General features: G+C 34.8%; 1 protein-coding gene across 1 annotated transcript in view; it reads right to left on the bottom strand.

Annotated features, from left to right (window-relative positions):
- The window catches only part of DIAPH2 (diaphanous-related formin 2), a 174,752-nt gene that overhangs the window by 123,091 nt on the left and 38,498 nt on the right, over positions 1-13,163 (bottom strand). Inside the window, exon 17 of the mRNA XM_009881778.1 lies at positions 11,836-11,950. Within this exon, the coding sequence (XP_009880080.1) occupies positions 11,836-11,950 (115 nt within the window). The remainder of the gene's footprint in view (positions 1-11,835; positions 11,951-13,163) is intronic.

Genomic DNA, 13,163 nt, shown 5'->3' with positions numbered 1-13,163 from the left:
TTTTTTAATTACCAAGCATTTACCAAAGTTTACTGAAGGTATACCAACAAATACCTAGAATTACTCAAGCAGTAAAACCATCATACTTGATTTAAGCAGAAAGACTATGATAGTAAAACCGTCATACTTTAAAAAAAAAAAAAATAGCCCTTCTACCGCTAAAGCTGAGCAGCTGAGTTTTACTAGTATTCTTCAGAAACTTGCACTTCCACAGACTTCTTAACCAGATGATGGTCTTACACCATGCACATAGGACATCCTCTACAATCTCATTTTCACGCTTAGCACTAAAAAAGGCAGATGAGTGTGTATCTGTAGAAGTCATACAGTCATGAAGTAACTAGCAGGGTTCCTTATTTTCTATCTTTGCTCCTCAAGTTTCCAGTGGGGAAGACTAACCTGTCCTAGTAACCTTTCACAAGGGTTAAGCAGTGCTAATTAAACTGTAACTGAAGGAATCACCTCCACATTAGAGCATTAGACCTGGATTCAGAATAGAAATAATGTAGATTTTGAAAATGAACTCAATTTCTGTAGGAATTATGTGGAATACATTACAATAGACCTCAAAGCAATCAATTAATAAAGCTAGCAACTTCCAAATACCCCAGACCTCAAACTATCTCCCATCTGTTTCTTAATGTGAATATAATTTAATTCACATACAGACTACTTGCATTTGCTCTTCTAAAGCTGCAATTCTTACAGTTCTTTATGTAATGCTAACCAAGATAACACCCAAACCGCTCAATCCGAACCCTTCTGATACACCAATGCTCTGAAAAAATACTAACTATTGCATGTGTTAAGAAACAAGTTCCAGGAATAACAAATAGGAGACATAGGAAAATCGCATCTATCTGACCTGTCCCTCATTAAGTTTTTCCCTTCTAAATATATCACAAAGCTTTTCAAAACAGAGACCTAGAAAAGACCTAAGTATACTACAGACTGAGATCTCCAGTAAGATTCCTGCATCTGTTCAACCCTACGCCATGATCAATCTGAAAGCATTATTTATGTAAGATTTTACAGGAAAACAAGACAACACACAAAGCAAATAACACAACCAAGATTGATCCTAACTTCTGAGAAAGTCTGTATTGATTTTTTTTATGTGATATTCTTTATTCACTGTCACATGATGAACACATTTCTACAGTACCAAACTGAAAAAAAAAAGTAAAAAAAGAAAATTTCAAAATTTCTGTATGTTTCAAAAGAAAGTCTTCACAAAGTATCAGTGTTCCCTCACATTAGTCCACCACAGACAGAACTTGTGGTCAAAATATTTGTGTCAAAATAATTTAGAAAAAGAAAGCCTTCCTTTGTTCTCAGTAATAGTTACAATAATGCTTTTCATCATAAAACATTGTGTTTTATTATACAGAATTAAAGTTAAATAAAATCAACACAGAACTATCAGACACTCCTAACTAAAGTGAGTAAAAGACTTCTTTTGTTACCGTGTTTTTTTAAATACAAATTAGGGGGTGAATATTCTGCTTCTGACCCACTTCTAGCAAATAAGTAGTATAATTGCTAGCTGGTCATACCAACAGCACATCTATTTTACTTAGTATGGTTTTTCAATGTGAAATATATATTCTTTGTGACTCACTGTTACAAATTACTTTCCACATGGATAAGGAATCCTTTAACTTACTGAAAGGTAAGTGTGCTAAAACATTATTTGAAATAAAATATGAAGAACTGAAATTTACAAACTTTGCCTCCTAATGGGAAGCTTTGTTTGTTTTGACCCCTTCAGAACACTATTCTCATTTTAGTTTTTCTGTACTATGATGAACGAAATGGGTACCGATGCTCTTGAAATAAAAGATACACACTCCCTTCAACAGGAGCAGGTGTTTTCAAACAGCTACCATTAGCACAGCGGCTTCCTCATACGAAAAAGTTTACACAGGAACATACATACAAGTAATTCTTGGGAGGCCTCATTTGTGATTCTCCTGAACAATAGCCCAGCTGCAGCGAAACTACATGCATCATTCCTAAGGTCAATTTGGAAACCGTACTTCCCTGTGTAACTATTGAAAGTTTATTTACAAAGTATAACTATTAAGGAGTCAACTTCTGCAGTTAAGCCTTAGTACCTGATGCAAAATTGAATTCAAAGAACATATGTGGCTTCCTCCACCCCTTCTTTTTTCTCTCGGTATTTTAAACATAGCAAGACTGGGTATCATTATCTAATGCAAATTGCCCCTGACACTTCTAGGCAGAAAAACTCTTATTTCATTGGTAGTTATATACAAATATTTTTTTCTTTAATCAAGCATTTACTATGATCGTTGTTTAAATATTTCTAAAATCATTTAAGACCAAGAAGAAAATGCATATATAAAAATACGAGTGTAGACACACACATATACATGTATGCTAAGTGGTAATAATTTCAGGCATCAGTTTATTTAAGTGATGCAAAGCTTTATCCACCCCGAGTTTGAAAGTTTACCTATTGTATAAATGCAGTTGAGAAGGAAAGGAAAAAATGAAAAATGGCAAACCAGTAACTTGCTCTTTCTTCTTAATGGTACTTGAATTTGTTGTTAAAAAAAAAATAAATTCAAACATAAGGAAGGATAAAAAAAAACACAAAAAACCACAGCCTACTTCACTTCTACGTGAAACTGAGATATGAAGACTGATTACCTAAAGCATGCAATCTAATTAAGTGAAATTCCTGTAAGACACAGAAATACTTGGTTACCGTACACTGCAAAGCAGCATCTTCCTTTGGTTTGCATTCATACACTTCTAAAAGGAGAAAGCGAGGAGGGAAAGGAAACATACACATGCTGAATTATTCAGAAGACCAAGGGAGCCACCTGCAGTTAGCAAGCCAGAAACAAATACTTTAAGAGTTTGGTTTTTTTCTTTCTTTTTATTTTGCCAATGCAATGCATACGGTTGAGCTAGTGCAAGAGATCTGTGCTTAATACTAGAGAATCCTGTATTAAGCAGAAGCTTGCGGTCTCACACCTACAAATACAGCTGTGTTACAGGAACTATGGACAACTCTAACTCCATTTAAAGCTTGTAGAAGTTTAAAAAGTGATGAATTTAATGCATTTGATCTGAGCTTCTTAGCATATCAAACTCAGACACATTTTTTAGAAGTACTGATCCCTCTTCCTTTTATTTTAAGTACCAAATTTAAATGAATACAAAGAGTTTTCCTTCAAGTATAATGGTGCACCAACCTCATTCTTTGGCTGCTATTATCTCTTTACTAAGAAATAGCTGAAAAGTAATATAAACAAAACTCTTTTCTCCCCAGTAAAAGTGTTTCATCACCTCAAGAAAAAGGGAAGGGCTGATGAAGAATGATGCATATTTCATATTCTCATTTGTCAGTTAAGAACAACAGTGAACATAGGCTCTGTAATGTTGACAGAGGACCACTGCACAGAGATAGAACCAACTTTGAAATATATCGCGTGGATCACAGAATAAAAACTTTTAAACTGCATTTAATGCATGAAAATCTAATTATTTCAATGAGAACATGTGAAGCTAAAACATTCATTCTGATCAAAGAAAAAACACTATCTGCTTCAGCAGACTAACTGGTCACAGAAGGCGTTAAAAATAATAAAATTCATGACAGCAAGACATACCTGTTAACTAGGGGCCAAGGGGAAGGAATAAAAGCTCAGCTGAATCAACAGTATCTACTGACTTGGATTGAAATGAGCCTATCTTACTTTCTTCCTCCCTCTCCTCAGTATCTGGCAGAGGTGTAAATACAAATTTTAAAAAAACCCTGCAAAATAATACACTATCCTTTAAGAACAGGTGGTTTCACAGAAGAAAATAATTACACACTATTTTCTTCAGGAGATCAAATATCAGATTTAGAACACAAAAGACATAGCTTTAAAAAGCCCTTTGCGATTTAGTATATTTAGCTGATTTGGTAGTCAGTTCTACATTCCCTTCTTGTATGAAGGTACCTTGCACAGTTGGACTTAGAAGGTACAATAAGGTTCAAGAGATAAACTATCGTAAACATAGAGTTGCTCAACGAGTAGCAGCAAAAGGGCCTGAAAGAAAACCCCCTGAAGACTGCACATGAGTATTCCACATGTGAATGTAACGTGGTATCTTCTGCATCATGTTACCGAGTAAGACTACAGTATTTACTTGTACATGGATATGATTGATCGTATCAAGAAAACATGTGGAAACCAGAAGGTTTTTTTTTTAAAATAAAGCCTGATAGAAGTATATTATGGACATTGCATCTTCCTAGTTTAAATGATCTAATTTGTTCAACACACACGAAGACATTAAATACAGTTATGTCTTTCATATTGCTGTAATATAGAACTTCTTTGGGAAGAATAACAATTTCAAATACTGAAGTAGGTAAGTTGGTCGAATTTTCTGGCATGTTTTCCTAACAATGGAAAATATAAATTTAAGGTATAATAAAGTGTTCTGGTGCATACAGCAAGCAAAGGAAAATAAAGGCTTAAGTGGGTGGGAATAGCAGCCCACCTACATTCTGGCCTTTAATTCACTACACCAAAACAGCTGACATTTAGACCTCAAACGACATGTATCCACAGAAAGTAGGAGGCAATCAAAAGACTACCGCAGCTCAAGTTGTAATAATTCACATTAATTAGAACGTAGTCATCCAAGGACTTTAAGGCAGGGAAGAATAAAGTACAGAAGTTTTACCAGAACTAAACGAAGTCTCAATAAGCTACCTCAATTAACAAATGCAAACAGAAGACACTAGTTGATGATCTACTAGCAGAAAAAAGGAAAATGTCAGTATCTTTTAAATAGTATTTTACCAGCAAGCTAGAACAATCCCAAGTAGACTTAAAAGGAGGAAAGTCTCCACTGTAAGATCATACAACTTGTGGTGAAGATGTCAAGATACTGATGACTCATTGCAACAGAATTTAAGCTTAACTCTTCAGGGGGACAGAGTATGGGTGGGCATATCATCAGAAAAAAGAAGCGGTAGATGATCAGTTTATGATTGAGTGTTAGTATCAACATAACCGGAATAGCAGCCTTTGATGTATTTTCATTAGACTTAACACTTCAGTAAAGTACAAATAAGCGTTGAGGTCTCCATATAAGGTTTGTATACTTTTTGTTTGTGAAAACATTGAGTGCAACACCTGCATACACCTACCATACCACCTACTACACTAACAGCCAGTATTCCACCTTCAGGTATTTTTAGAGCCAGTCCCCACACTATCTCCAACAAATTTTAAAAGAACATTTACCTTATAATGTTTACAATAAATTCAATTTGGATAAGCATTGTTACCTGCTTATACTTCTGCACAAGTACAGTTTCCTGAACTGTTTATAGCCTAACCTTTATAGCCTAAACGGAAACTATCACCTTCAAATAAGCATTAGTAATAATGTTGACAAAACCAGAATGTTGATATCATTACTGCAGTTAGTCTTATTTAAACATCACCTTTTTCTTAACCTTATAATGTCATATGTTATATCTTCCTCAGAAGCAATGTTATCTTCCTGGACTATTCTTCAGCTTTTTTGGTTAAGTTTGTTATCCTCTTAAATTTTTCCATCAACCCTTTCACACTACTTTCAGTTGCCTATTTCAACCCTCTTCTTCCTCAACCAACAAAACAAGTTTAGATACTAAAATCCTGGCACTAACCAAAACCACAAACAAGTTTAAACTACATTTTAGTTAAACCTACCAATGTTTTATGAATTTTTCATAATTACTAATATTTTTAAACTGAGCTACAGATGAGTCCTAGAAGTTGTTCACAGAGGGGGATATCGCAGGTAGGACTGGACAGCCACCTAAGTTTCCAAATTGTAATTACCAGCTTGTCCTTACCGAATTGTAAACCAGCCGTTAAAACCTTACTTCAGTTTTTAAAACATATCAAAATGATTGTTGAATTTTATTTTAAAAGTCTAATCAAAAAGAAGCAACAGAAGCCTGATCAAGAAGTTTTCCCTTGAGGTAAGTTGGATGGATAATGAATTCTTTACTGGAACAATCCCAATAGTTACAGACTATTATGTACTAATTACTACCTGTACAGATCTACTGTACATATAATTAATTTCTTCAGAGCACTACTATCATTCTTGACTGGCAAAATACACAACCTAAATTACAAGAGCCAGAAATTAACATGATCCTTTAGGGAGAAGGCATTAACTTGCTTTGTAGTGTTTTGCAATTAGACCATCAATCAAACAGCAAAAAGTGATTTTGATAGCAGCAGGCCAGATACATCGAGCATTGTCGCATTATTACAAAGTTATCTGAGGCTGCAAGCATATGATGTATCACTACTTATCTACACAGCCATAACATTTTAATCCTTTACTTTCACCTGCTAGGAGACACTTCATCATACAATTATATATGTATTTAATATTCACGAAGTTAAACACTAATATAAAGAGTTTTTGAGATCATATTCCATAAAGCACTGCAGTCAGCCACTGCTGCTGATGGCATTCTTTTCCCTTATACCAGTAGCCAAAAATTTATCATACTCATGATATGAACAAAACCATAATTTAGAGAAAGAATGTTCTAGCTGTGCAACATAGTGTGACCTGCTTATATAATTTTTAAAACTTGCTATTAAGTAGGTTCTTAACAAGAACACTAACATGTTAAACACTTCATTCTAGTTGGGTTTTTTTAGAAGAGACTCTACAGAAATACAAACACATGTCCCCAACCCCACCAAAAAGCAGTAGCCCAAGCTTCCAGAGACGTATAACCACACTGGATTAACATATTAAGCGTAAATTCTCATTCAACTTCATTACACTATTTCCCTCACTAGAAAGTTACTATTATTCATTTAATCAAAAATACATATTTATTTTGACGGTAGAATCTGAAGACGTCAACAAGAAGGCATTCTTCGTTGACAACACACCCCATTATTTCACTGTGTGTTAACAGCAATTAATGACTTGAGATCACATAACAGACTCAGACAAGATGCATTTATCTGACCACTTGGATCTCTCCTCACTTATGAGGAAATACTGCAGTGTTCATAATAAGTAATCCAACTAAGGAGGATTCTTGAGTTTATGGAGTATAAAGGAGATGTGAAATAAACTGGAAAGGACTTTTTTTTTTGATTAAGGAAACATTTATGTGATCGCACAAAGCCTAAAATTGATCACACAAGTTTTAAAAAGGAAAAGACCTCAATATGTAAAGGTAATCCTGCTTTTAAAAAGAAAAAAAACTTGCCTGAAGAGACCATTTCTTGCAGGCAAGATTTAACTGTTTTAAAAATAAGAAGATAATTTTGAGCTAACAATACCTCAATAGAATTCCTTCCTCTTGCTATTTAAATATCAAAACACAAATCAATCCATGATAAGATTATTTTGCAAATCAAATACTACCGAGCCTGAAATTTTCAAGTCATGACAAAAAACGTAAGAGGATGATATGTGTTTTCACTAGAAAAATCATCGCTTTCCCTTTTAAGCAAAGCACAATTCACGAAATAAAATTCTGGATGATATCAGATTCTGTCTTAGTATTAACCAGCTCAAAAGAAAACAAGTAATTGATTGGAAACTCATGCCACCTCCACTCTTTTCCCCTGTGCAGTTACACAAGGAAATATGCATCTGTGTGTTCCATTGCCACCACAATGCAGTAACTGCCCCACATCTTAATACCACCCAATTCATTAACAACCACCACAGTTGCACATTGATTGGAATATCTTTTATTTGCCAACACGGTCTACAAGACTATAATCATGGCTTCCATCTCTGCACCTGGAAGCACAATTACAAGCTCAAAACACTTATTTAAGACCTTTAATGAAAATTTGAAGCCCTGAAGCCCATTCATCAGAGACCCTTAAAAGATATTTGGATCACCTTTCTCTTTAAGAAAAATGGAGAAAACCCTTCCAGACTGTCCTGAGACAGTGATAATTAGATCTCAGTTAACTTAGTTCTAACCCCAAGATCTCGAAGTCCTGTAAAGTCTGAAAGGGAATACTTCTTAATGTTTCCATTGCTCCCCGTACAACAGATGCTTCCATAACTGTGCGGAGTACCTCATTTCACAGACCAAATACTGCAGTTTGACTGTTAGTACTAATTTCAACCTAACTAAATACATTCTACATATTCATGGAGCATCAGTATTAATATCTAATGTTACAGTACCAACTAAAGATTTAACCTTATGTATACTTTTTAAAAGACAATTTGGATCTAAGTATATTTGAAATACAATTATTTTACCAGTCAGGGAACATTCCTTTTTGTTCCCGGTGCTCTGTGATTGAACACTCATGTTTTACAAACAGCTAACTGATGAATGGAATAATTCATTAATGAAAAATGTGCTTCAGAAGTTTTGTATTATTACTCCCCCCCGACTTTTGGTCTCCAAAAGTACCACTTCCCCGCAGCTTTGGCTGCCTTCCTTGAAAAGGTACTTAGGTAGCAAAGCAGCACATAGTGTAGTGACAACCAACATGAAGTTACTCCTGGAGTATCTTAAAATAAAACTATGTTAAATAAGGAAAAAACCCTAAGTTTCATTCTCATTGTGCCAGAGAATCATTAATAGAATTCAGAGATTTAATCAGATTTGAGTATTGCAGCGTATATGGAATTACAAATTTCTAAGTGTGCATACTATCATTTGTTTTAATTCAGTTACTATTCCCACTGGCATTCCAAAATGCCATGAAATACAAGATAGTAAACACTAAGTCATCAAAATTGCTTTTGGCAGTTGTCAGTTTTCTTCCACTCATCTGTTTATTTGTTTTACATGCTGACTGTTCTCTCCAGAGAGTATGAAATGCACTTCTATTTGTCTTTCTATCATTCTCCTGTAATATATTATGAGACCACACCAAGAAATGGGACTAAAGCAGAAGAGAAATTTGATCCTAGACTATGCTCAAAATAAGTATTTTGGGGATTAATGAGCTGACTGTGGCTGTTAAGGCAAAAGGTGAGGAAGAATAGCAATTATCATTTAATGTCTCCCTTTGCAGATAGCAGTTGCAGAAAAAAGTGGTTTGTGGAACGCAATTATTTGAGATTGTGCTGCAACTAAATTTCTGAGACTCTTCTTGACTTCTAGTAGGTTTTCGAGTTTTAAGAAAAACTTGGAACTCAAAAGGAAAACAACGCTGGCTTTCTCTACTTGTCCGCCAAATAAGATTTTAGTGTCCTGGGTAATACATAGTAGCGTTTTTAACAGTCATCCCATCCTTTCCTATGGCACATTATTTTCTACAACCATTAACTGAGAACATATGGAAGAACGGGAAAAATACCTGCAAGGCTATCACCACAGTAAGCTATTAGGAGACTTTCTGTTGTTCATAGTTTTAGAACTGTGCAACTATGTTAACAAGAATTTCCTCTCATATGAAACCAACAGCTATGTCAAAATTTCAATAGGGTTTTTTCAGCATTTTTAATGAAGAAGCTTTTCAGGAATTCAGAAACATTTCTTCAGATTTCTGAAGAAAGAATTCAGCTCAAGGCAGAAGCCTGACATTTTCATTAAGAGTCTCATTCCATTGTAAGTGTTATCTGCTGCTAGAGGTTCTTTCCCTTAATAGTTTTCATGTCTTGCTGTCACACTAAAACCAGTGACAAACTCCACATCATTTCAACCCCACTGCAATGCTATGAACCAAGAATCTATCAAACCGGTATGGAAAGAAGTGCTAAATTACTGCAGATGACGCTTTTGCGCTCCTGCATGTAATGTCTGAACAGGACAGGAGCAGGAAGTGGGAAGCATCATAAAAGCACAAAGCTGATGGCTCAGATTCAGTGACTACTGAATAGAGCAAGAGCTCAGAGTGTAAGAACTGTATATTTATTTTATGAAAAACACAGCTATGGATAACTCTTTGAAGGGGTTTCAAAAGTGCACAGAAAAAGACGTTCAGAAATAACTCAAGGAATCTACTAAAGAAATGGTTCAGGAAAGTTATGGTCCTCTGAGAGACCTTCCTTAATCCGAGTTAACTTTTCAAAACCTGTGTAAGTGTAAACTGCAGTTCTTACTCCTGAAATTCAGACAACAGCCAGGACAGCACAAACTGCTATGTGCAATACAATTTAATTTTGAAGTCATAAAATCCTCAAGTAATTGACAGAAGTGAGAGCATTCTAGTGGTTCAAATTAAAACAGAAAACTCCCTGTAGTTAAAATACAAAGTATCCCTTGAATTTTTAATTCTCAAAGCCAAACAGTTAAAGTAAAAAAACCCAGCAACACAAACACACTTACAGTCAGTACACACATTCACTACAAAATCCTAAGTGTGTGTTTGCTTATTCAGATTTCGCCTATGAACACTTGATACATCTGACTCTACCCACCTATGAACACTTGATACATCTGACTCTACCCACCTTCAAAAACTGCACATTCGTATAATACATCATATTTAACTGGCTGATAAACAGAAAAAAGATTTGTAGCTAAATCAGGAATTCATTCTTTCAGTATCTACCACGTCTTGGACTTCCTCATTAGCTCCTGAGCAAGTTATTATTGAACCATACTTCAGCAGTACTTGCTTCTTTTCACTGCCTGAAACAAATTACCAGTAAATGGCCACATATGAAATACGTATCAATTGACCATTAACCATGGATAATAATGAAAAGCCTTGAAGAGGCTTCAGAAGTACTGAAAGACCATCTGAAAGCCGTGAAGAGCTGAGGATGGTATTAAAGTATCAAAATCATAACCAATATTCAGAGTTGCATTCCCAACTCAAAATATAAATATTATCCTATCTCCAATTGAAGGAATTAAGTGTTTGAGAAATTAATGATTTTTTCATCTAAAACCAATAGCAGAAGAGCTATTCACATGACATACCCAGCAGCCTCACTTATACTTGACAGAGAGCTCCAGCATAGTTTTTATTCTTACTGTATTGTTCTCTCTAGTAGTCAGACCCATTTCACACTGCGTTCCAACAAAATCGGTAGACTCCCTGACACTTTACCATGGTATTATGCAAACAGTTTAAAGAGCGTGCACTCACGCATTCAACGCTTTAAAAACTAAGTTACATCATTCACTACTAACAGTAACAATGCAGTTTAACTGTATATAACTTTGCGGGGGGATGCTTCTTAAATTATACAGCACAAATTTAAATATTGATTAAAGGATTTGTAATCATTTTTCTTAAATGACAGCTGCATATAGTATTCCAGAAAAAAAAAAAAGCGTCCTTAGTCTTTGCTCTCAAACACAAGAACTCTGGAGAGAACCATGGTTTCAATCCGCATATTCCAGAATCGTGACAGTAGGTATAATAAAGAGTTGTGATTTTGTGATTCAACTGCATATTGTAATTGCTACATTTTAAGTCTGACTCGTACTTGTAGAGGATTTTGATTTAGCAGAGTGATACAAGCAAGTAAATTTTTGTTACACAAACCCTCCATGGGTGAAATATCTCGAAGAACCTGACAACTTACAGTTCCTGCAGCTAGGAATATTAATGCAGATGAGCATGATCTTAGGATTAGTGTTTAATTAGAAGAAAATACGCATCTGTTTGCAACATACTCTGTACTTTTAAGAAGTATTATTACAAAAGGCTCCTCCCCTCATGCTGTAAAGTAAGGGAGGAACAATTCTTGTAATAGACTGCTATGCTTAGTAAAAACATACTGCTATAAAATCATTATATGAATTCCATGGTATTGCACAAAGCATAAAAGAGACTGTCACTTCACAGTTTCAAACTTAATAAAAGCATAATACAAAGTCAAAGAGAAATATACCTTTCATTTGCGTTCCAAAAGTAACTGCCAATTTTGCAAACAGTTCTGGATTTTCAAATTTATCTTCTTCAGCTTTTACCCAAAAGCTGTTTTCTGCTATCTCTTGAGGCTCAATCTGAAAGAAAAATGGCATCTCCAAAGTTAATACCTAGTATTTTCCGCAAACAAGGTAAAGCAAATGTTACTAGACTTTTGTGATAACTGGACTGAATTAAGTTTAGGTATGTTCCTGGTATTATGTTGTCTTAAAGATGCTTCCTAAACAAAACACAACCAGATGAACTGCCTTTTATCTACACAATATTATTTTTATTATATTTCTCCCATTCAACAAGTTCTCCAAACAGGCTTGATAACGTAGTAATATCTCAGTTTGAAAGTATTCTAGCTTTCTCTTGATTACTTTCTAGACAGTTCCCAAATTCTTCACCACTGATACACATCCCTGCTACTTGAGGACTGTAGAAGGAATAGTCTTTCTTACGCTGCCAGAGTTTGGAATATGTTATTTGAAAATGATATGTCCATGAGGACCTCTCAGTGACTCAATATTAAGTCTGTAGGAAGAATTATCTTTAAGTAACTGAAATAAATTCATATTTTTTTTTTAATCACTTCCATTTTTCAAATGTAAACACAGATTTCATTACAGTACCTTATTTGATACTGGCTATATTAAAAGAAGTAGTCCGCAATATAGAAGCTGAAAGCCAATTTTAGTTTTCATGTATAATTCAGAACAGCTATTTTGTTTTCAAAATATGTTCCCCTTCCAGTTTTTAAAGTCTTATCAATTCTTGCTTACAGGTTCGTTTAAATGCCAATTCATTTTCAAGGGCTGTTTAACTTCAACATGATATGCAGGAAGTTTATCAATACTACGCCTGTAAGCCTCACTTAGGATTTCACTGCAACACGTTGGTCCTCCACCTTCTGTCATACGATCAACCTGTTAACTTGTAGCTGCTTTACCACTAGCTGCAGATAAGACATCTTTAAAAACTACTTTAATCCAATGCTAATGGTGGACACAGTTATAACAAAAGGCACTAAATTGAAAAGAATTTTCTTCCCAAAATAATGGCTCCTTAAAAGTGATGATCAAATAGACTTTCTTCTTTTTCAGCATGCAGGAGGTCTTTGGCACTCTTCCCAGAGCACTTTAGCAAAGTGTCCATCTGTAGTTACTTTCCACTGTCACACACAGTGTTCAGATGTACACTTTATAAATTACTTCTATAAACACATAAACACAATTGATTGTAATGAAATTGGCTGCAATGACAAATATGTATTATAAACTAAAAACCATATTTTTCTGTATGTTT

This window comes from Charadrius vociferus, unplaced genomic scaffold, assembly GCF_000708025.1.
Source record: "Charadrius vociferus isolate BGI_N301 unplaced genomic scaffold, ASM70802v2 scaffold472, whole genome shotgun sequence".
Lineage (NCBI taxonomy): Eukaryota > Metazoa > Chordata > Aves > Charadriiformes > Charadriidae > Charadrius > Charadrius vociferus.
Note: the sequence above shows the minus strand (reverse complement) of the source record. Positions and strands in the feature narration are given on the sequence as shown.